Source organism: Ischnura elegans, chromosome 10 (assembly GCF_921293095.1).
Source record: "Ischnura elegans chromosome 10, ioIscEleg1.1, whole genome shotgun sequence".
NCBI lineage: Eukaryota > Metazoa > Arthropoda > Insecta > Odonata > Coenagrionidae > Ischnura > Ischnura elegans.
This window is the reverse complement of record NC_060255.1, coordinates 21,947,870-21,970,994: the sequence shown is the minus strand read 5'-3', so window position 1 is coordinate 21,970,994 and position 23,125 is coordinate 21,947,870. Positions and strand designations below refer to the sequence as shown.

General features: G+C 41.1%; 1 protein-coding gene across 4 annotated transcripts in view; it reads left to right on the top strand.

Annotated features, from left to right (window-relative positions):
• Positions 1-23,125, top strand: part of LOC124166370 (casein kinase I) — a 230,067-nt gene that overhangs the window by 168,590 nt on the left and 38,352 nt on the right. For 3 of the 4 annotated variants that reach the window (XM_046543863.1, XM_046543864.1, XM_046543865.1), the window contains exon 4: positions 9,765-9,916. In XM_046543863.1, the coding sequence (XP_046399819.1) occupies positions 9,765-9,916 (152 nt within the window). Of the gene's footprint in view, positions 1-9,764; positions 9,917-19,501; positions 19,651-23,125 lie in introns of all 4 variants that reach the window. The other variant, XM_046543866.1, reaches the window with a different exon arrangement.

Below are 23,125 nucleotides of genomic sequence, written 5' to 3'. Positions count from 1 at the left end.
TGCTGAAAGTAAACGATTCTTCTCACTTGCCGGAGTGATCTGGAGCCGAGGTGATCTCGGGCGAAGTTAATCTTTAAAAGGCCATCAAAATAGGAAAAAAAATGTTGAATTAAGCAAAAGAAATGAGCGTTGAACTTCTGAAATCCGATAAGAAAACTACCGTTACATACCGTGAAGGTCATTTTATTTTTAAAATGAAAATTGCATTCATTGTTCTGAGACTTGAAGTCCACTAAAAAAGAGATTAGCAAAAAGCGTTTTGAACGTAATGATAGGGAAATCACCCATGGGAAGGACACACACAAATATTTGCAGTTGAGAATATACTCTATCGCAACGGTGGTCTTGAAATCATCTCATGAGTATGTTGAATCGCTAATTAAATTGCATTTTCATAGCGAACCAATTCTTTTGTGTAATCCTATGTTTCCATTTCTGCTAAACTTTAAATTAACGTAGTATATGATTTTGGGGGATTACTTTTCCTCAAGTTATGCTTCAAGGAACTGAAGGAGGAAAGAGTCCGTGTGAATTTGATTTTTATCTAAAGTGGACGCTGCTGACATCGGGATTTTATCAAAAGAATTATCTCGTATGAGTCAGTTCCATCCGTTATCTCTGGATATGCCGTTGCAGCGAAATTTTTGTCATTTGGACTAGTATAAACTCTCGTATGTTACCCAGTTTGGTGCTGCATAGTTTAACTCAAAATATTCTTTTAAAGACTCGTGTTCGCTGTTTTTAAATCAAATTATTAAATCAGTGAATTGAACATGAATGTCACGGACCATATACTATGAATTGCGAGGCGGTTCCGCGCCTGGCCGTCTCTGGCCACCTCATTTCGCTGACCAAGGGGACTTCATAGAGGACGCCCAATTCCATCCCCTAGAAGGCTGATTTCTGTTGCCATTTCGGTCGCATTTTAATCGGTTTTCAAAAATTTCCGCGACGCGGTGGTGAGTGCAATGCGATCCCCTTTTTCCCAATATTTTGCATTAAAATTCTTGTAATTTCGAGGAATAGTATTGAAAAGTAATGCATTTGATAGGTCACATCATCATGTGTATAAATTTCGGTTAACAACCGTAATTATATCTTATTTCCCCGTGAAATTCGGATCAATTTATCCGTTAGCGACAAGAGTGGCGACTTCTGTAAATACATTTTAATGCGCGTTTGGTAGCATCACTTTTAGGGGCCAACTTGTGGATCTTACACAGTAATATTCGTGTCGCCGACATTCGGTCTCTGCGGCACTCGCAGACCTCCGGAAATATTCGTGAAATACAGTAGGTAACATTCGATTCGGATTATGCCCTCCCTCTCTACCTCTCGCACACTCATAAGGCCGTTTTACACGGGGCCGTAATTGCGCAGGTTTGAACTGCATGTCTTTCTAAATATGGCGTGGAATCATGCCAATGCACGAACAAGGGCTATTTTGCCATCTCACGTCCATGCATTCTCGCATGCGTACTAGCAATTCGCCGCTTTACACGACGCAATTTTGACTGCGCCTTTGTACCCAACGTTAAGGCCGTTTTACACGGGGCACGGAATTGCGCAGGTTAGAGCTGCATTAATTTATAAAATGGCGTGGAATTGCGCGAATGCATGAGCGAAATATGAACTGGGGCCATTTTGCCTTCTCGCATGTGTTCTAGCTGTTCACCGCTTTACACGACGCAATTTTTATTGCGCCTTCGCACGTACGTCAGATTGCGCAATTCCGTGTACCGTGTAAAACGGCCTTAAGATTGTGCAAGTACGTGTTCCGTGCGGTGGCTCAGCGAGGGGGAGGGGTTTGGGGGATAAACCCCCCCCCCTCCCAGAGCTCAGAGAAATTTTATGTTATATCCAGTTTACTCAATTGGATTGATATTAATAATAGAATAGTGTAAGGATTAATAAAATATCCCTCATAAAGCAGTAAAAATCATCATTTTGAACCATTTATCTTAAAATTCTGCAATTTACTAATCTCGCACCTACCTCTTATCCAGTAGGGTATTCCATACCCCAACACACCCCGGTATTAGTTGCACCTAAACCCCCCCAGCCTTAATTCCTAGCTGCGCCCCTGGTCCCGTGTAGAACGGTCTGTAGAGGCAGCCATAGAGAGTTCGTTTTCGCGACCACTGGCAGGTCACTACCCCTCATGCTACGAATGCATGAAATCACACGCCTGTAGCTTATTCTGTGGTGAGGCTATTCCCTTCCCTACCCAAAACCAACCTTCAAGTTGAATCTGTGAGTGAGTGAAGCTACATAAATATTGAGATAAGTGGACAACTTTTATGCTCTTGCACGTTATTCATAACCTTATTGATACGATGGTCTCGTATTGATCGAGGGAAATACAATTTTATTTAAATCTATGCCTTGTGATCTGTTTCCATTATTTTATGTTACAGTCGTGCCTAATGCAGTAGTGTAGTCTCGCATGGTTTTATTTTTAACTCTTCGATACGCAGCGATCGCAGGTCCATGCATAATTCACGCTTTTTTACAGCGGTGTCGTTGTATTTGGATGAAAGATATTCCGTGGGAAACGGGAGTGAATTCCGCGTGAATTTCGTCTTCCGATCGTCGCCGAAGCCACGACATGATAATCTGCACCTTTGAGACTTGTGACGGAAACATTCATCGGAATGCTTCCCTTTTTTTTTCGGTAACATTATCCGCTCGGGCGATGTGTTCGGGGTGTCTCCTAAATTGTGCGCGATAAGGAACATGTGATGGAGGCGTCGGAGGGGGTGTAGGTATATACTGCTGCTCCGCCCCCCCCCCCCACCCTCCCGTTCCTCCCTTCCTCGCCCACCTGTTGCGTCTCTCGGCTGGCGGAAGACGACCTCCTCTATATCCTCCCCCTCCGAAACCAGTCGCCAGACTTCCTCCCTCCCCCATGCCTGCCTCCCCGAGCATCGACCTGCCTCTGCGCCTTCCCATAGCTCCCCGCCGGATATCACGAGTCCTCAGGAACGGTCTTGTTTCACCGCCTCGCTAGACTGTATACCCACTTCGTCCTTACTCTTCGTTCTATGTCGTTCGCTAATCTAAATATTTATAATGCTCTCATAATCATTTACTCTGTGATTAAACCCGAAGGTTGTTTTTTTGTTGAGGGTAGAGCTCACCCCAGACTAAGCCCCAGGTGTGTGATTTCATGCACTCAGGGTATGGTTGGGGGCTAGTTCCTATCCCTGGCCCATTTATATAATATTTAACTCACTCACTCGATGATTAAATGTCAAGGTTGGTATATGGTAGGTTAGAGCTCACCTCATACTAATCCCCAGGGATGCGATTTCATGCATGCAAGGTATGGTGGGGGGCTGGTCTATTTCCCTCGGCCACCTCACCTTTTTTCCGTTAGACTGCTTCCTTTTTCAATCATAGCATCTTAGCCGTGGCGAGTGGAGGGAGCCTAAGTGTTCCTATCTCCCCGAAATGTTCGGAAGATGCGGTTGTAAGTGTATCCCTCCAAATGCACTCCCTCCCCGAAATGCACACCCTTTCCAAATAGTCCCCTCCCCCTTTTGAAAAATATTTCTAGCTTCGGCATTGATCCGTATAACCTATTTTGATATCCAGGTCGTGTGTCGGTGATTGCTTTGGTTTCCTACTCCATAAGCCTAGGATTCTGGAAGGGCCATACTTGTGGAAAACCTGGGAAATCAGCTCATTTTATTGCCTGCAAAGTCATGAGATGCATAGAAAATTACGAAAACTACGGGAAAATCGAATTGTGTTTGTCAATTTGTGATTTTTCTTCATCGTTTACGGATGGGTTCGATATTTCAGCACCCCGTTCCTAACTCGTCATTCAGGTGTCTCTCTAGCTGGAAATATTAAATTTATTTACCAACTTTATGTAATTGGAGTTATGGAAAATGATTTTTAGCATTAAATAGAGCAGTTATCTCACGTAGAGTTAAGACACCGTAACATAAGTTATAATGAAAAGTTCTGGAAAATCGCGAACATATTCTGGAAGAAAGTCTCGATAAGGCTTGGAATTTCAGCTTTATTTCTTAGTGGTCGCAATGAGATTCCCACCCCGGAAATGGTGAGGAATTATCCAGTCATCCCGACATTGTTTTGATACTTTGCTAAGAGCGCTTACAGTGGAGAGCACTCTGTTAGTAATATTGACGCCATTTTTTTTATCAGGCTGAATCCGACGCCTATTTTCTGGCCACCCTCCTCACCTTTCCCTCCTTCCCTTGGTGGAAATGACCTCGGCCGCCTCTTCTAATACACCATTCCAGTTTCACCTTCACTTTATCTTATGTAAAAGAGAAGAAATACGTCGCTATGAAAAGACTAGCGGAATGGAGAGCTGCGTCAAACCAATCTTAGGATCGTTGACGTATGGTGATGACCAATTATCTTCATTTCCCTCCCTACTTACTGCACATTCTTTCTGCTATTCCACACTTAGGCTTTTCCTCAAACCTTTATAGCTGGCATTTTCTTTCTGTTCATCCTTCCCTCTTGATCACTAAAACAAGTTGAGAAGATTACTTTTAGTGATTTTAGTGGGGATTTTCAGAGAGTTCTGAATGAGGCTTAAGTTGGGGTAGCCAACAGCGTAGAAGTGGATGAGTGTGAGGCATTTCTCCGGCTTCCGGGAAGTTGGGACTTAGTGACCTTAACAGTGGCCGGTTATTATTTATGTTTGAATAGAAAAGTTGGAGTCGACGCTATTCGCTAATGGGCCTCAGTTTCTCTAAGTAATTGTATCCGTAAAACAAAACAACATTACTTGCTGCTATTGGTCGCTCGTGGATATTGCTACTGGCTCATGGTAACTGGTCGAGTGACTGTTTGTTCCCATGGGACCAATTAGCATGGGGTGGGAGAAAAAAATCCCGAAATATGAGCGTTTATCTTCAGGTTTAGTTTCCTCCCACGGTGAATGCCCGAAATTTTTTCAAGCTCGCCCTACGACGGCGGTGGGAGGCGCGATTTCTGGGGAGGAAATACGGCGAGGTATAATGGTTTTAAAACATCGAAATTCAAGCGCCAAAGAAGTTATCATACGTTACGAACTATTTAAGGAAGCAGTTTCTCTGTGTTCCCAGCTTTTGAAATTACAGGTAATCCCTTCCTAAGGTAATAATGCTACTGAATAACATTTTCTTGTCTGTGGTGATGATTAAATGCATGATTTCCAATTTCTTCTTTCCGCAGGTAGTGTTGTACCTGAGAATCAATATCAAACACTCTAAATTATTATTTATCTATGTTTTTGGCTTGATTGCCTCCTTTAATTTCTCAGGACTACGTTTTGATAGACTTGGCTGAGGTTATTTACCGTTTCATTATCCAATACTTGTTTTTTTTCTGGTGTCTACAGATTTCCTGGATATAGACAGTTACTTATACCACTTATTTTATAAGAGCGCAATAACAATTTAACAATTGACGGTGGCGCAGCGGGTTAAGGCATTATGTAGCGTGGTAAATATTGTAGGTTCGATTCCCTTTAGCGCTCTTATAAAATAAGTGGTATAAGTAACTGTCTATATCCAGGAAATAATGGAATACCACATAGTTAACCAAGAGTTAGTGAATTTTGTCTACAGATTTCTTTATTCCAGTTTCCAATTATTAACTATAACTTTTTTCATGTGCAAGGGATTTTTCTACATGTTATTTTTGCACGTGTTTGTGTTTTTCTCTCCCTGTGTGTGTGTGTGTGTGTGTGTGTGTGTGATCAATTATTCCCCGGCTACTGATATTCGCCCTCTTTAATTACAGCTATAAGGTGCGGTACGCTGAGACCCACTCTTCTCGTTCGCAGCGACACCTTGGGTGCAGCCGTTCATATCCCCCGCTTACCCCCCGTCACGGTTTGCTCAACCCCTGTTGTCGGTGGGGGCTTGGATAATCGTTTGTCTTCTCAGACGTCGCCCTGTGTTTACAGGCCATGCCCTCTTCCTTGCCCGACTCCTGACAACTTGATTTCTCCCTCCACCTTTTACTCTCTCCCGATATATTCCTTCCTCTTCCGTGTCGTGCATTTTGTGGCGGAAATGGAGCTGTTTCAATTCGACTAATTGATTATAATATAATTTGGCGTTAGTTCTAACCCTAATTAACCCTCTTTTGGTTCAGTATTTCTTACGGCGATCGATGATAGGTCATTCGTGGTTAATGCCTTATTATATACTTATTATTGATTTTTTGCTCCTCTCCTATGCATTTTAGACAGAGCGCGATACTGGACCGAGAGTTTTTTGTGTGATTCTGAGTCTGAAATATGCTGCTAGATGTCTGGATGCTAAATTAATAACATTTATTTTATAAAGTAGTTCGATATGTGTGCTAGTGACACGCCTGTGGCTTGTTGTCATTGCATCGCAAAATACGTCGGAGGAAATGTGCAAACATTTTATGCATGAGGTAGAGTTCGTTATTGACTATAATCTATTACGACTTCGTGGAGAAATGTCTAAATCATCGTGTACGTTTCAAACTAGTAATAGGCTTAGAGATCGGACCGCTCGAGAGTGAGAGATGCGTCCTATTAACTGGCATATGGCGGACCTATTTCGCGGTCCATGCGGGCAGAGAAACGACTAAAATGTTAGGGGGTCGTAGAGGTGATGTAGTGCGGAGGAGATCCGCCAGATGGCGAATTAGTTTTTTGAGCGAAAAAAGTTTCGGACGGAACGATATGCCCCAAGCCCAACAAAATATTTCCTAACCCATATGGCTGGATGTGAGCGGCGGGTATGTTTTCAGGAGACTGGGGCCACGTTGAGTTCACACTTGCCTTATTCCTTAAAATTCCCTGCGACGATACGGGTATTTGTGATACTAGTGCGGTATTTAGGAGGGCTGGATCTTGCTACCTGGCTTCACCTATTATTTTGATTTACCAAGGATTTAATCCATAATTTTTTATGCCACCGATAGTTAGTCAGGTGAAGTCTTGAGTTGGGATTGATCGTAGTCGGTGGAGATGGCTTCTGTATTATTTTAATTGAGTCGAAGGGGTGGATAGAATCCTAGCGCCGGCGTTAGCGTACTCCACGAACTTAAATGCCGACTCTTGACGATAGAGGATCTAGGTACTTACTGTAGTATTTTTTACCACGCATTTAGTCATCCATTTTTATAATGGATGACACAGATAAATTGCGGGAATAGTTATGGTGTTTTGTCTAACATTCTTGGTATCGTGACTGCGTCAGGAAATTCCTTGTGAGGAAAGGGTTTTAATCATTGGACAGCTTCCATTTTCCTCTGCAACGCGCAATTTTTTTCTGTTTATTCGCTTTTTCATTAAAAAATTGTATTCTCATGAGAAAATATTCCCTTGGCCTGACATGTTCACGTATATATATTCTTCCCTCCGCCGTTTCGCATCTCAGTGTCCGCGAATTTTCGTCCTTGTCTCTCATGTCCATTTTTTATGGTGTTAATTGATTGCATTTTCCAGGAAGGTTTCTAATAGCACTCATTTTTTTATTCCTCTTTCCACTTGCATATTTTATTTTCTAATCTTCAAATTCTTTTTCATTTCATATTTTTTGTCCTAGATTTATCTTTATCGTCTTTTCCGGTTCCTTTTATTACAAATGAACGTATTTATTTATCATGTATCTAAGGCCGTTTATAGGAAAACATTGCTTTATTTATCCTATGTTCGCCTCATCGAAATATGAAAGCAACTACAAGGCTTTAAATAAGAATTCATGCTTATTGGAGGCCATCTTTTGGCACGTAATTGATTCTCAATTCGTTCTCAGGGCATTTTTGTATATTGCTCTTAAAAAGGTCCAAATTTCAAAATTTTCATTCAATGATTCGCTCTAAATGTTGTGGCAAAAGTTATTTGGTTTTCTGTAGTCAAGATGCTATTCATTCACGCACTTGACTGAAGGGGGTGTGTAAAAATCCCGAGCGATGGGAAATTTCATGTCACTTCATGGCTTTAAGTTCTTTCTGTTTACAATTTGGCGTGTGCTACTCCGGTAACAGAAGTAATGGAGCACGGTTAGTAGCCAGTTGTTAAATGAACGGAGTGCCCTTGAATAATCGATGTAACTCCGTTGCATTCTATGTTTGCTGTTTTCCTATAAATCGGCCTTAGTCCTCTTTTGTGTGATTTTTAGTTTGCCTAAAAATTTGTCTCAAGTTGTATCTGCAACTAGTAGCCGAATCTAAATACTATTTTTCCTAAAGGCAAGCATAATTGTGAATGGGGCAGTGATGACGTAGAATATTATGTGCTCCTTCGCGCAGCAAGGTAGCTTAGTCATTTGCGGTAGTAAGATGTTTGGACTGCTGTCTCCATATCCTGATTGGGATTTGATATCGTTTGGCGAGTTTGCCTTGTAGGCCATTGTTCTTATGCAATGAGATAAATAACAGTACATACAATTTCAAGATACTTCACTTCGCTAATAATAGTTTTAACAGCGCGGCTGAGACTTGACGTGCTATGGTAACCTGGGCAAAGGGTTTGCGAAAAACGGTACATTCGTCCCGTGCCTGTCACTGGCCCAACCTAATTTATGCATAAAGTAAGTACTCGTCAGGGTGATGGGGCGTATTTGGCTGCTATTTTTTGCATTTATCATGGCTTAATTTAAACCTTAAAAAAATTAATTGATTTTTAAAAAATAAACTGGAAAATTTACTATTTTTATACTTTCAATTATGCTGTGATCTCTGACCCATCATTGCATCCCCACCTCTTACGACGGCGTGCGTATTTGTGCTAGTAAAAAAGAAAGTAAAAAAATAAGCTCTTCGTGCTAAAATATGGGCACAATAGCTGTTCGCCATCACTGCGTCACGCTCATACATGCTTGCTGTTGGCGTTGATGTAACTTTGAGTACGGCTACTATTCCTACAACCCGCTCCCGTCTTCCTACCATTCGATCATGTAAGCTGTAGATGCGTGGCTAGGGCAAAACATTGGTCCCAATGTCAAAACTCTTTCGTGAGGAGCTTTGCCTGGTCCACTAGCGTCACACGCCTCGTTTATGTTTGACGTCAGATAGATTCCTATCCTTGGTGTCGTGCTCAAACCCAAACGACTAGCTGAGACACCAATGAAAACTATCATTTATGGGCTCCTCGTGTGGAAATATCTGCCGGCCTCAGTGGCGGCGCGGTAAAGTCCTCGCATGCCAAACAAGAGGTCGCGGGCTCGAGTCCCGCCTGGGTAGCTTTCCGCTATCCAGGGCATGGTTGTTCGTGAACGTGTAATTGTTTAAAAATTTTTGAAAAGCCCCGATGTAAAAGCCAACACGCTGTTTTCGGTGGCGTGAAAATAAATAAAATTAAATTAAATTAAATAAAAATATGGTCGTTGTGACGTCTGTGGTCAGGGCTGATGTTGGGGCCAACTGCCTTCAGCTTGTAAAAACAACTTGTCTGTTTCCACACTCTTTTATTTTCACCGACCATGGTTTGGCAACTTGTGCCATTGTCAAGGAGGACTTTGACAATGACACCTTGACAATGGCACAAGTTGCCGAAACCATGGTCGGTGAAAATAAAAGAGTGTGGAAACAGACAAGTTGTTTTAATAAGCTGAATATCAAAGATTTCCACCGCATCACGCCGGGCACTGTATCTTTTATCCAACGGCCTTCATGAGGAAGCATACGATGGGGCGTATCTGCTTGCCTGTACATGATCTAACAAGTTGTGAGTTCCTCCCAAACTGTACCTTTCTGTTGCCCTGCAACCAGTCTCACAAGGGTGCGAAAACGCCATCTACTGTTGTTTCTAGAGGGATTCCCGAGGACGTATCACTTCGGGACATGCGGTGGACGCTACAACGCCATGGTCCTCGAACTTCTTGGGCCGAGCCTTGAAGACCTCTTCGTTTTGTGTAATCGCAGGTTTTCCTTGAAAACCGTCCTAATGATCGCCCTGCAGATAGTAAGTAACACATAAGCGGGTGGACCAAGTTACTCCTCAGTTCCCCGTTTTCGGTGGTTGATAGATTTTGTTTTGGCATTTGAAAGATAATTTAAATCAGGTAAAAATCCCGAGGTATATGCGGTTTTATTATCTCTTTTATGAGGCCGAATTATCTAGCGAACTGAACTCATCAGTGTTATAGCAATTCTGGAGTACATTATCATTTTTGTGATGTAGTGTTCGGTAGGGCAGTTACTTGAACTTGTAGTGTGCTACCAAATTTCCAAGTGCAATTCTCATACTTTCTTCATTTCTTTTGAAGAAAAAGATATTATTAGGTCTCTCCCATTAGGAGTTTACTTCATTATCTCTTACTTACGACGTTTTTGATTCCTATAGTTGGTTCTCAAATGAGTGTAAATTATAGAAGTTATAATTGATTGAGGAAATGCCTGTCATATGACCTTAGGCAAACATGAGGCAACTGGTGTGTCCAATCTTAATTTATGCTCAATTCTTTTATGAATGGCTATAGAACGGGTGATATTTTTAAATTTTAGGTATTGGAATGGTATAAAAAATAATGCTGAAAGAATATACCTCATTCTAGGTATAATTATAGTAGTAATAAAGCGTTACAAATGAAATGTTATTGATAATCGTAGTCAATACTCCGATATTGAGAAAAGTGGAAAAAAAATATTTGGCACGTATGATATCTAATATGAGTAGGAAATATTGTGTGGAGTTTCAAAGAGATGTCATATTTCGCTTAAGAAGAATTTGACACAATGGCGGGATTATTTGATCGCATTTGGTACGAGGAAAAAATTGTAGGTGCATAAATGTCTCGAATTTGGATGAACAGTGGGTATTAAAGTACACCGTGAACGATATAATTCTACGTACTCTTTTATTATGCTGATGATTGTTACTTTGCTGTATTAGATGTAAATGCGGAGATATGAAACAGTTGGATATGAAGTCGAGCATGATCTTTCGATTAAATTTGAAAAAGATTAGTGGCCCATTTGTGAAGGGGTGCCTGGCTGTAGTTTTTAAGGTGTAAAGCTTGTATCAGAACAACATCACTCTCGGATAGAATGATAAGTTAAAAAATTATAAGTAAGGGATAAAGACCTAATAAATTTGTCGTATGTATGCTGACGCTCGGGGCACGTCACAGCGGTTATATTTTAATTGATCAAAGACTGCATATTAGCGTCGTGTTCCTCATAAAAATCGTTGTGGAGAAAATGAAGTATGCGCAATATTTATCCCTACAACCTTGGATTCGTTCATATCTACCTCATTGACTTTGAAGATATAATTTTCCTGTTTCCCGATGAAAAATGTTAACTCACGCGATGAAAAAACTGTCTGTGTTTAAAGATAAAGATGAGTTTCTGTAAATTTGGATCCACGTTCTCCAGTTCAAGCCTTCATGTGTGGGTAATCGCTCACGTCGATGGCATTGTGTACTGAGGTGACTGATAAGCCAGATTATTTACAGTTTTTCTAGTAAACAGGTCCAGTGGAGGAATTTCGTGGCCTTTCGTGGCGCGGTATTGGTGCTGTAGAGTTATAGTTTCGGTCCATAAATGCTGACCAGCTGAAGGAAAAGGTATTTCGCTCTGGGATGCATTCTCTTTGACTGAATTATTGGGTAAGGCTGCGGGTAAATATTAGGTCGGCTGCTTTGCTACAGGCCGACCTAGTTTAGAAGGAAGTGGTGTTTAGTTCTCCGATAGCAAATGTTATAATCAAAGCTAGTATGGATGCATCATGTTGATCTGCGGATGGTAAACATAAACGTTGCTGAAATTCTCTAAATCAACGGAATCGCTAACATTTGCTGCACCACTCAGATGCGTGCATTCACATGTTTACGAGATTTCTTACTGGAATCGCTAGACAGTATGGCACGGTATTCGGAGGAGGCGACCGACAGTTGAGGTCACTTGCGCTTCAGGGAAGGATGGGAGAAGAGAAACCTGGCGTCAGCATAAGCCTGCTGTTTACGAAAGGCGTCAAGGGTACCACGGCTTAACTTACCATGCGACGGATGGAGTGTTGTTCTTGAAGTTCTCCCCAAAAAGCATTCAAACAGGGTTTGCGCAATCTCTGAAAAATCTCCGGTACATCCGAGATTCGAATCCGTGCTCCTGGGGTGGGAAGCCAACACTCTTACCATCACACTAAAGCGAATCTGTGGAATCATTGCATGCATGTTGCTGTAACCATTACTATGATACCAGACACTTAAAAAAATAGCTGTTGATTAACCAGTTAAGAGACTTAATACTCTTAGGTTTGCTATCTCGACATCAGTTGTCGTTATTATTCGCGGAAGAATCGACATTTTTAATCAACTCACAATCACTAGCTAACATAAGTATGTGTGCCCTGGTGATAAAAGCTGCGAAATTATGGAAATGTTGGATTTCGCATTACCCTTAGGGCATCATAAGACTTAAGCGCTATTTTTCACGTCTCCAATACATTAAGGTATCCTAAGTAGTGGTTTGTTAAAAGAATACTGCACGCGCGTATTTTCATGGCACTGCTCATAATTTGGTTCGCCTGTTACTCTAAATGGTCAGCATGATCACCCTGTCGTAAACTTGCCGATTCCTTACGGAGCTCGGAGGAATTTTTGGAAATTCTACTTCCATAATGAAGACTCCTAGGTACTCTTCGGAAGATATAATCTGCCGGCCTCGGTGGCGGCGGGGTGACAGGTGACAGGTGTCTTCGCCTGCCAAACAAGAGGTCGCGGGTTCGAGTCCCGCCTGGGTAGGTTTCCCCGGTCCAGGGCATGGTTGTTTGTGTACGTTTACTTGTTACATATGTTGTACACCCCGGTGTAAAATGTCCAATAAGAGCTGCATCCGGTGGTTTGAGAATAAAATAAAATAAAATTATCTGTGGTGATCCTAGTAATCCATTTATATCCTCCAATTTTCTCACATACACGTCACCTAGCCGATATCCCAAAGTGCCGAGAAATATGTTCTAAGAGACTTTGGAAAATTTACGGAATAGCAGAAAGAAAGTAGAACTATCGAGGAAGAAAAATTGACGTTCTGGAAAGCATTTGTGGTTTTAATATCCAAATCTTCGCCTCAAAATCGTAGCAGGAGACGTATCATAATGCGTTTTGCGCGATCTTGTGTAACCTTGTCACAAGTTCACCTGTGATCGTGCGGTTTATCCACTTCTATTTTTATCCTAGCCGAGAATGGCCCAATTCTAGGTCAATGTGTTCGCTTATCTAGTCGTTGGGAGACGGGAGAGGCTTTCCTCCCACCTCCTTCCTGTGAATGACGTATTTCCAAATCGTGACCTCGATCCTTCTTTTACGAAAGTTACCTTTTAGCTGGCTTGAAATTTAGTTTATAGTTTGTGGGATGAAGTTCAATAATGTGGGATTGGAAGAATAGTATGATTTCTTTTTCATTCATCCGTTGCTGCCTTGCTCATCCGGACTAGTGATGAGTTAATAGATTTCGATTAAAATCGAAAATCGCGTTTTAAATGTCGTGGATCGAGGAAAGCGAATCGAGCCTTGATCTTTGAGTTCCGATCCAAACTCGATTTTCTTACTTCGATCTTCACCATTTAGTTTGATCCCAGCAGCGTATCTACCGGCCTATGATAACGTTATCCATATCATGTAAAATACTTCTATAACGCCGGTAAATTGGAATGCATGCCCTCCATCATCAAGAAAATATCTCAATCAGTTGATCTTTCCTCAAAATTTTAGTAAGGCCTGAGGTTCCTTGTGGTGATCCCAAAATTTTAATGTGCTTGCTTTTGTAAATTTTTACTACTAACTATTCACGCATGTTTTATAATTAGTTTTTTCTACATTTCAACTGTGTATTTTGATTGTTTTCCGAATGTGTAATAAACTTAATTCGTACAAACCGTATTTTTTTTTAAAGAATCGGAACTTTTTCGATTAATCACTCTTTCTGTTCAAATTTCGATTTTTGTCGAAAATTCGAGCTTTTCGTTTCGATTAATAATCGATTGCTCGAAAAATCACTTATCCGGATCCTTAATGAATCGCCAAATCCACCCTGCGAACCCACACCTCAGAGTTATTACAAACAAGAGGTATTTTCAGCTAAAGAGCGTGTGAATTGGATCGAACTTGATTTATGCGTGACCCCCGAGCATCAACGCAGTAACCACTAAGGGGTGCGAGTGTGAGTTATTTAATAGAATGAAGGAGTCCGCAGTAGGATCTACATCTAGGTCCATATAGTACCCTGCTAGCCGCCTCAATAGGCATGTAGCGGGAGGTGTTAAGACACCAGCTCTTGACAAATTAAAAGCAAATTCTTTAACGAAGTTCCACTTCGCATTTATTAAAGTCCTCTATTGCACCTATCTGTTCGATAATATGTCTCTCCTAACTTGTCGTTCCTTTTGGAGTTCTTATATGATGTTCTTCTGGCCACTCTGAAAGATATCTCTTCTCAATTGCTCAAGCTATCTAAGTCTAGCGCGCAGCCACCCGAGTCTCTAGCGGCTCCCAGCGTAATTCGTTTAACACCGCTGTAATGCTCTCTGTTCGCCCAAGTTGGTGCAATAATTGCAGCCTTCTGGTGCTTTTGTCAAGTGTGTCATCATAAGACCGTAGATCTCTAACTCTCCCCTATTTTCCTATCGCTAATATAATGTAATTTCTTCATAAGTGCATATTTCATTTTTTTTTTACTTCTTCCATTTTCTGTGACCATGTCGTATCCCGCTCGTCTTCGAACGAGATATTAGCGACAATACGAACGTCTCTCGAATGGAAGAATCAGGTGCCGGAAAATAAAAGGAGTCACTCTGACTCAAAAAACTGTGACTTTATTCCTTTTAAGAATGAACTAATATTGTCCCCAGCCTCTTAGCCGTGTGACCAGTACAGCGAGTCGCCACGCCACAACTCCGCCGCTAGCCAAGCTAGGCATACCCTTTTAATCTTCCCCAAGGGAAGGTCCAAAAAAACCCTCTCTAATCTACCCCTGGACCGACATCCGCCGATCACGTGCGGGTCATCTCGTAGACTTGCACTAGTATGCCTACGTGCAGGCTCTAGAGCAGCAATGGCTGCTGGCTGCTACAACGGTACTGAAGTTGGGGTTACAACTTTGGCTTCAAGTTTTGCTTCCCGCGCAGCCACCTCCGTCATAGGGCACTGTTGTGTGTATTTAATCAGAGACCAACCCTCGCAGCGTACGAGTCAGTCGCTCCCGCCAGTCTCCTCCCCATCCCCTGAGCGTCAATCAATCTGCCTAATGGCCCGCGTGAGTGCGTCTCCCCCTCCCTCCCTCTCTCTCCCCTACCCTCCCCCCCCCCCTCGCCTCATTGCCTTCGTCTCGGCTTCGCGCCTTCCCTCCGCGCAATGCCCGCCCTCCGTTCGAGACGGGCCTCGCTCTTATTGAATTCGACGAATTATCTCGGATGGTCCTCGCGTCCAAAAAGCCCGATTCCCGAGGGTATGAAAAGTGGTGTATCTCGTGCATCCGATGACTCTTTTTTCATCTCTTCCCTTCTTCATCTTCCGTTACCCACGTTTTCCCCCTTGCCGTGAGCCAGTCGCATTTCAATCTTGGCAAGCGGTTGCATCGCGAAACGTATATTTGCTCTCACGCATGTCACCGTAATTTTTTTCTATCTCTTTTTTACCTGTGAGAAAATCCAGTATTTCAATTTGATCACTACGAACTCCTGTGCAGTTGCGGTCCGTCAGGCGCAATGGATCTGACAGGCTCAGCACGAGTGTGTTTTTTTTTTCTCCGCTCCGATAGGCGGCATAGGCCCTTTATACTCGTAGTATTGTTTTTTTTTTGCACGCCCTATGCAGTCTTTTGCTTTTCGCATTTATGCCGATAGACCAGTCCCGGATTAGTTAGCATAAATCAACAAAATAATGACAAAATAAAGCAAAATAAAAGCATTATTAGCTAAATAAGTTATCGAAATAAAAAAACATTCATCTTGTAGAATTCACATGCTAAAATACATAACATATAATAATTTTTAATGCCCTAAAGAGCACATTAAATCGCACCCTCCTTGATCGGTGCGGGGCAGGATGACGGCGTGTAAAGGGGTGTAAAATTATAGCACGAAATGCATCATTTATGTGTTATACTGCACAAATAATGGTGCTTAGTTTTAAGGTGTACCACTGAGCAGTGCTATATTTTTTTCATATCTGTGACTGTCAGGCACATTGCGCCTAAACTCAGCAATTCCAATATTGCGCCTGACGAAAGGTAAAGTTCGTGCGCAAGTTTGTATAGATGATGATGCGTACATTGTTTGGAACATGTTCGCTTAAGTTGTATGCTACTGGGGGGTCCAGTGACCGGGGAAACTGGAAGAATCGAAAATTATTCGTGAATTTTCAGTCCCTAGAATTATGCGTGAATTATTCATGAAATTCTGCCACAACCTTGAATTTAAAAAAAATATATAATTTCGTAATTTTAAGTGCAGTAGCTTCGTAGAATTTTTACACCCGCATGGAAACGTGGAATGTCAGACTAGTCAACAGAATCTAAATATCTAGCAGTATTGACTATTTAAGATTCGAAACACGAAGAATAGAATGCCAGGCGACGTCTAATTTTTTTAAGAAGTGTGTCAATAAATTAGGAACGTAAAATAATACGTATTTATAATATCATTTAATAGCATTGAAGTAATTTTGTGTTTTTGATAATTATTATATATCACAGTTAAACGTAATAGTCAAGATTAACCCGGAATTTTGGAAAAAAAATTCCCTGGAATACTATCCATGAATTTTCTGCTGTGATTGGCTTGGGACATCCCAAAATTTAGTTCGACCAGCTGTCCCGCTATCGTCATCAGGTGAAAGAACCAGAGGACGCTAGGTGCACAGCCGGCGAAACTGTTGTTTATTGCTACGTATGCTGACGCATCCCGAGTGATGCATGCATCATATGCAGTTAAAATTCATTTCATAAACGCCGTGTGTAAGCACCCTTTCTTGGAGCCCTGAGAGAACTCCCTACATTCTTTGATTAGACATTATAGTTCCTGCGCAGGAGACTTCACTTTGTGAAACGACATTGAGGAAGTAGGAAGGAGGACGATTTTTGTGGCAGGAGCTGATAATGGCAGTCGATGGGAAGACACACTCCGTGATAGAAGGGAAGATGTTGGGTCATAGTGGGCGGGGAGGAAAGTGAAGCCTCGTGTATCGGATGAGAAGAGTGGAAGGCCATGTATGTTCTTTGAGTTGATATGAGACCTAGCGTTCAAACAAGGGGGAGTCAAATCAGTTGAGTTTTGTCGAAGGTGGATCCTCTTTCCTTCTAAACCTTCCCTGAGTAAACCCATGCCCAAGTTTTGTTGCTTCTAATATCTATTCCTAGTAAGGTATTTAGCTCACGTTAAAACTCCTCCCTCTCTTTCAGAAGCTCTTCTTTTCTAGCAATAATTAACGTATGTATAGAATAAATTATAATTTTACCGAAAAATGCCCTTCCTGCATGTAATATGTACTTACTGTACTGGTGGAATTCGTCATGAATTACATGGATATAAAATACGAACGGATATCATTCGCGGTTAGTCAATTTTCAGTCGCTTTATCTTTGTCTTCAAAGGACTCGGATATGTAAGAAATGGCATTGATTTTTGTCCTAATTCCGATCCATATTTGACATCCTGGTGACAAGGCTTCGGTGGATAGTGTCGTCTGTCATGAGATAGGTAGAGGTCTCGGTCGCCTCCTCTGCCGTCGCCAGCAAGATTTTAGCGATTCAATGCCATCGGGATAATCAAGTAGTGTTAGCGGTGGTGGTGGGGTAAAGTCCTCGCCTGCCAAACCGTACGTTATGGGTTCGAATCCCGCCTGGGTAAGTTACCCTTATCCAGGACATGGGTGTTTGTGTCGCATGCTTTGTTAATCCTCCGTTGTAAAAGGCCTCTATGTTCTGTTTGCGGGAAAATTGAAAAAATAAAAATAAATTTGTGGGTAAGGCCAAAATATTTGCCGTGACGGAAACTGAATAAGAAATAACTGATTTCTACCTTTCTACTCGTTCTCTGAAATAATTAATTTATAATTGGCATAGTTGTGAATAAGAGAATGAGTTTGTTAGTATAAGGTTACCGACTTAGGTATTGGGGAAAGAAATTCACTTCCTACGTTGCGCTCTGAATATTCATTAACACTGACGATGATTTCGATTCATATGATCAAAGTATGAATTAGGTGTTTATAAATATGCAATGAGGTACGTACTCTGTAAATTTTATTTTCTTGAGTTTGCCTGAGAAAATCGTTTATAAAGTTTATTGAGAATGGAGAGAAACTCTTCGTCGTTAATTCATTTTGAGTCTTAAACTGTATTCCTTAAAATCGCGAAGGACTTAATTCGCGTCAGTAGGACGGAGTAGGAGGGAATAATTTTGAGAGGTCTAAACCTCTGATGAGGTAGCGTCACTTTCGCTCGCCCGGTTGTATTTTGTTTTTTTTTCATGACGTATTACTCAATTAAGACTTAATAAATTATCATCTGGAATCGTTATGGATATATTGAGTAAACCTCTGTCAACATTTACCCGTATCTCAAACATAAAAATTAACCCCGAGAAAATACCTCGGTAAAATTTCAATTTTCTAGATACAGGCGAACATTATTGGGTTCTAAAGGCGCCCTAAAAATTTCATGTTGATAACGTAAGTTAAAAAAAAAGATATATGTCACGAAAAAAACACCAATGAGTGGGAATGATGCGTCCTGATTAGAGTTCTTACGTCCGTTGCTTGGATTCAAACCGATTTCTCTTGGGATGAGGACTGGAGAACGGAATTGTCTTATAATTGGTCTGATTATTCCAAAAACTTTGAGATATTCATGGCTTAACTTGTATAAATCGTCACAGAATCCCCGCGGAGATCATTTCAAAGCATCGGCTGCGAATTTGGAGAGATCGAGGGTAGTTAATATTTATCTCTGAGAAATGTTCTCTCTGTACTTCATATCAAGGAACGTTATTCCGCCTGAAATTTCCCAACGGATCTGGTCAAATTCCAGGTTAAGATAGAAATTTCCCTAGCCATGTGAGGGGCAACTCTCAACTATTTTACTGTGGCTGTATCTCGCACGTACACCCTCTCGTATCAGTACCTTATCGCCTATGCTGCAGCGTGGAGTCCCGCACTTGAATCCTTAATGTTGTTGCACGGCACTCTTCCAGCTTCCTTATTGAATTTGCATTTTTTATTGTTTTTCTAAGTGACCTAGCGCAGCAGACTTTCACGGAGTCGGAGGAGGGGTGTTCGCCTGCACGTCAATAATGAAACACCGCGCGCTTTTTTTTATTGTTTCCCTCCCCCCCCTCCAAACATTTTGATAGTGTGAAAATCTGAGAGAAAGATTTTCGCCGAAGTTTGTGTGTTTGTGATCCTATTTCCTAATGTTTATTTTTCTCTTTCTTTCCCCTCGTCTTCCCGTAACCTCTCCGTGACCATCCCCAAATGTCCTGGACCAAAACAATCACGGCGCCACCCAAACTGAAAATGCCGACCTCGTGTGACGCCTCCTCGCGCTACAGAGGGTATACCTGAAGTGTTCTACTTCGGGCCTTGCGGGAAATACAACGCTTTAGTTATGGAGTTGTTAGGACCAAGTTTGGAAGACCTGTTCGACCTCTGCGGGAGGAGGTTTTCACTCAAGACGGTTTTGTTGGTTGCCACGCAACTCGTAAGTACAATTTTTCCGCTCGTGTGTGCTGGAATGCATCTTAGCCTAGTCCTCTTTTTTTCGTCAGTACCTTCACCTTTGCAAGCCTGCAGAGACCTTATTTTTTATTGTTCATACTACTGTGGATACTCATTTCCATGTCATGCGGATCGTGATGTGCATCGACGGACCTTATTGTTCGCGTGGTGTGTTCATGCATGGGTTAAGAGGACTCCTCACTTTCGATCGATCGGTCTTTTTTGTCGACGAATCACTCGTTTAATACTTGCTTTATCGTCTTGAAATTTCATGTCTTATAATATAGGCGTTATAATATAAAAATTTGTTAACGTGTGCTTATACCTCAAATTTGAAAAGTTCACCTCGTTATTTTCTCACGTTAAATTTTTTGAAGTGAAAACTTCTTATGTCGCGTTGAGCACTTTTGTGTATGGGTAAAAGACTTTGGACACGCGTCACCGTCACCGCTACAACATATATGTATAATTATGTAAATTCTGTTTTTACACAGTATACTCGCTATATACACAATACTTGAGGAGGGAAACAAACCATTAGACTCGCATCGCCGTCACCAAGCCATACACGTGCAGGAGAGTGTACTCGATACAAGAATGGTGAAGGTTTGTGCAATAAAGCTTAATTTATGTAAATACGTTCAATTTGAGTAGCTTATTTAATAAAATACTTCATTAGAAATTATTCCTTACAATCAATACATTCACGTTATTTCAAGTTTTCACTTCTTTCGGCACTCTCGGAGTACGGCTTTTTTTAGACACTAGCAGATGCTGACAAAATTCCACTCTATTTTATTCCCTGAAAATCTCTTGATGAAAGCGTAAATTTCAAGGGAGTAATTCCTCGCGAAAAAAATATTGAGTGCTTCTGTTCAAGATAGATGGCGTCCTATTTAGGCATCGCAAACAAAAGTCGGGTTTTTATTGTTTTGCTGGTAGAGTTGTAAGATTTATTAATCTGTGGGAATAGGAAAATATGAATGTAGACCCAATTTCTACTTCGGTTGAAAGGTCGTGACAGATGGAAAGATAGACGGCAGACTTTGTGTCGGTAAAACTTCTTTAGTATTATGGAAGCGTTGTATGAAGGAATGATCGATTGGGAAGATCAAATGACATTTGTTCTCTCCTGCCAGTTGTTTTTGAGGTGGCTAAACTGCGGTATGTCTGGATTAGTAATTAAAGAGGTGAATCCATTATATATGTGGTGTCTGAGAAGAGATCTTGTTGAAATAAGAGGGGAGATGGAATAAGCAATTAGTGTCCCTTGTTGGAATTGATTGCAATATTTTGTAAGTGGGTGCGGCCGAGATGTATACAGGGTGGAAAAGAATATGTCACGACATCTTAACTCTGGATAACAAATGCCTGCAGGAACCAAAATTAGGTTGTAAAATTACCTTTTATAAACCGCAGAAATTCTTGAGTCAAGCGCTCCGATTGGCCGCGAGTTTGCCATGTTGTCGGTTGCCTTTGATACATCGCGATCTCCGGTAGGCAAAGCATTCGGGGTCATGAGTTGTCCAGAGCATCCGGCAACAGGGCAAACTCGCGGCCAATCGGAGCGCTTGGCTCAAAAATTTTGTAATTTAAAAAGGGCGCGTTTTCGACCTAAAAAATCATTTTTAATTTAAGTTCTCTCTGGCATCAGCAATCCAAGGTCAAAATTTCGTGACACAGTTTTTATCCACCTTTTATATAAATTTCATTGGGAACCACGCGTAAAAAAAGTCCTGGCAAATATTGTAAACCATTTAGAGGAGATATGAAGGAGACAGACGGCTTGGATGTAGCGACTACAAATCGGGGAGAAGATTCTTAAAGTCACGTTAGAGGGAAAAATGTTCGCTTGGCGGAGTAGTGGGAGGAAGAGAAAAGGGATCTGTGGATTGAGTTAAAGGGAATGCGTGTTTCTGGGAATTGAAGAGGAAGTTCTATTTCGGAATTGAGAAAGGCGGGTGATTCGCAGTATTATCCTTATGTAAACTTATCGTACCCAGATGAATATGTTTAATAAATGATTTATAAAAGGAATGCAAAAATTCTTAAGTGGCAGGTGTGTGGGAGACTTGCGAATATTTTTTTAAGGAAATAGATCGGCGAGAATAGGAAAAAGATGAACGTGTGGAAGAAATCTAAAAAAAATATTGGTTATTCTAAATGGAAGGAAATTTGTGAAAATTTACGTGAAATTGAGCATCGATATGCAATATCTATTATTTGAGTTTATGAAAGTTTTTAATATCACTAATAGTTGCGACTTTTCAATTACTCAATAAACTTCTGGAGTGAATTTGATAGCGGTGGAAACGACTCAAATCTTACATGTTTTGAGCTTCTAGTACTGCTCAAGTTCGAAATTAATGTAACTAATGAACTAAAGAGGTTGACCGCATTTTATGATTACCATAGCTGCGTGGGTTTTTAACATTTTTATTTTTACGGGATGACATTTTTATATCATTATGAATAAAATAAATTCTTCTAATTTAAGATTAACAATCTCTTCATCGGCAGGCATTGAATTTCAGGAAATATTGAAATAATTATTGAGTGTGTCGCCCCAGGTTTTCGATTTGAACTTCGCCTATCCAATTCGCTATTTATACCTCAGTTTCAGTTGAAGCTAATATTTTGGCAAAATGTTTATAATTCCGTATATTTCTATGAATATTTAAAAAATATATTGTAATTGATTTTTCAGAACCTGAATATTATGGGTTTATTTTGTTTAATTGCTGTTAATTCCAATATTAATTGGAAAGATCGATTCGAAATCATCACGGAGTGATCATGAAAAAATATACTTGATATTACGAGAAGATACCATTTTCGAATTGTGTAACCTAATTCCACGATTTGCCTGTTCTAAGCTCATTCTTCTTTGTAGGAGAAGGTATAGAATTTGATTGTAAAATATTTTCCCTTATTGGCATTTCAAATTTAATTGTGAAGTATATTTTTATTGATTTGTTTCGACTAAAATCAAGGTATCTAGAGCTTTGAAAAATCACAAAATTCACCTCTCCGATCATTACCTTAGAGAGTTACATCCTTGTATTATATTTCATTAAAAATCTACTTTAACCAGTAAATCACTTGGAATGACTAACGGTGACATGTTGGATGAGATGACGGGAATTAATGTTGAGTAAGCGGTGCAGGATCGGGAGAATTAAGATGATGACTCATTGAGTAGGTGCTTGCTGATTAGTCACGTTGGTAGTGTGAACCAGGCGTCGTGATCTTTGGCGCGGTGAACATTTGTCGACGGACGATTCCTGCGGGTTTCCTATTATCTCCCGCTCTTCCTCGTGTGTGTGTGTCATTTGGCGTCCTTCCGCACCCGACTTGGCCGCGCTCTGCGGCTTGACCGTGAGTGAACGACCCGCATGGGTGCCGGAAATACCTGCGGACGGCTGAATCGAGGCTACTCCCAGTGAGCGGTCCAATTT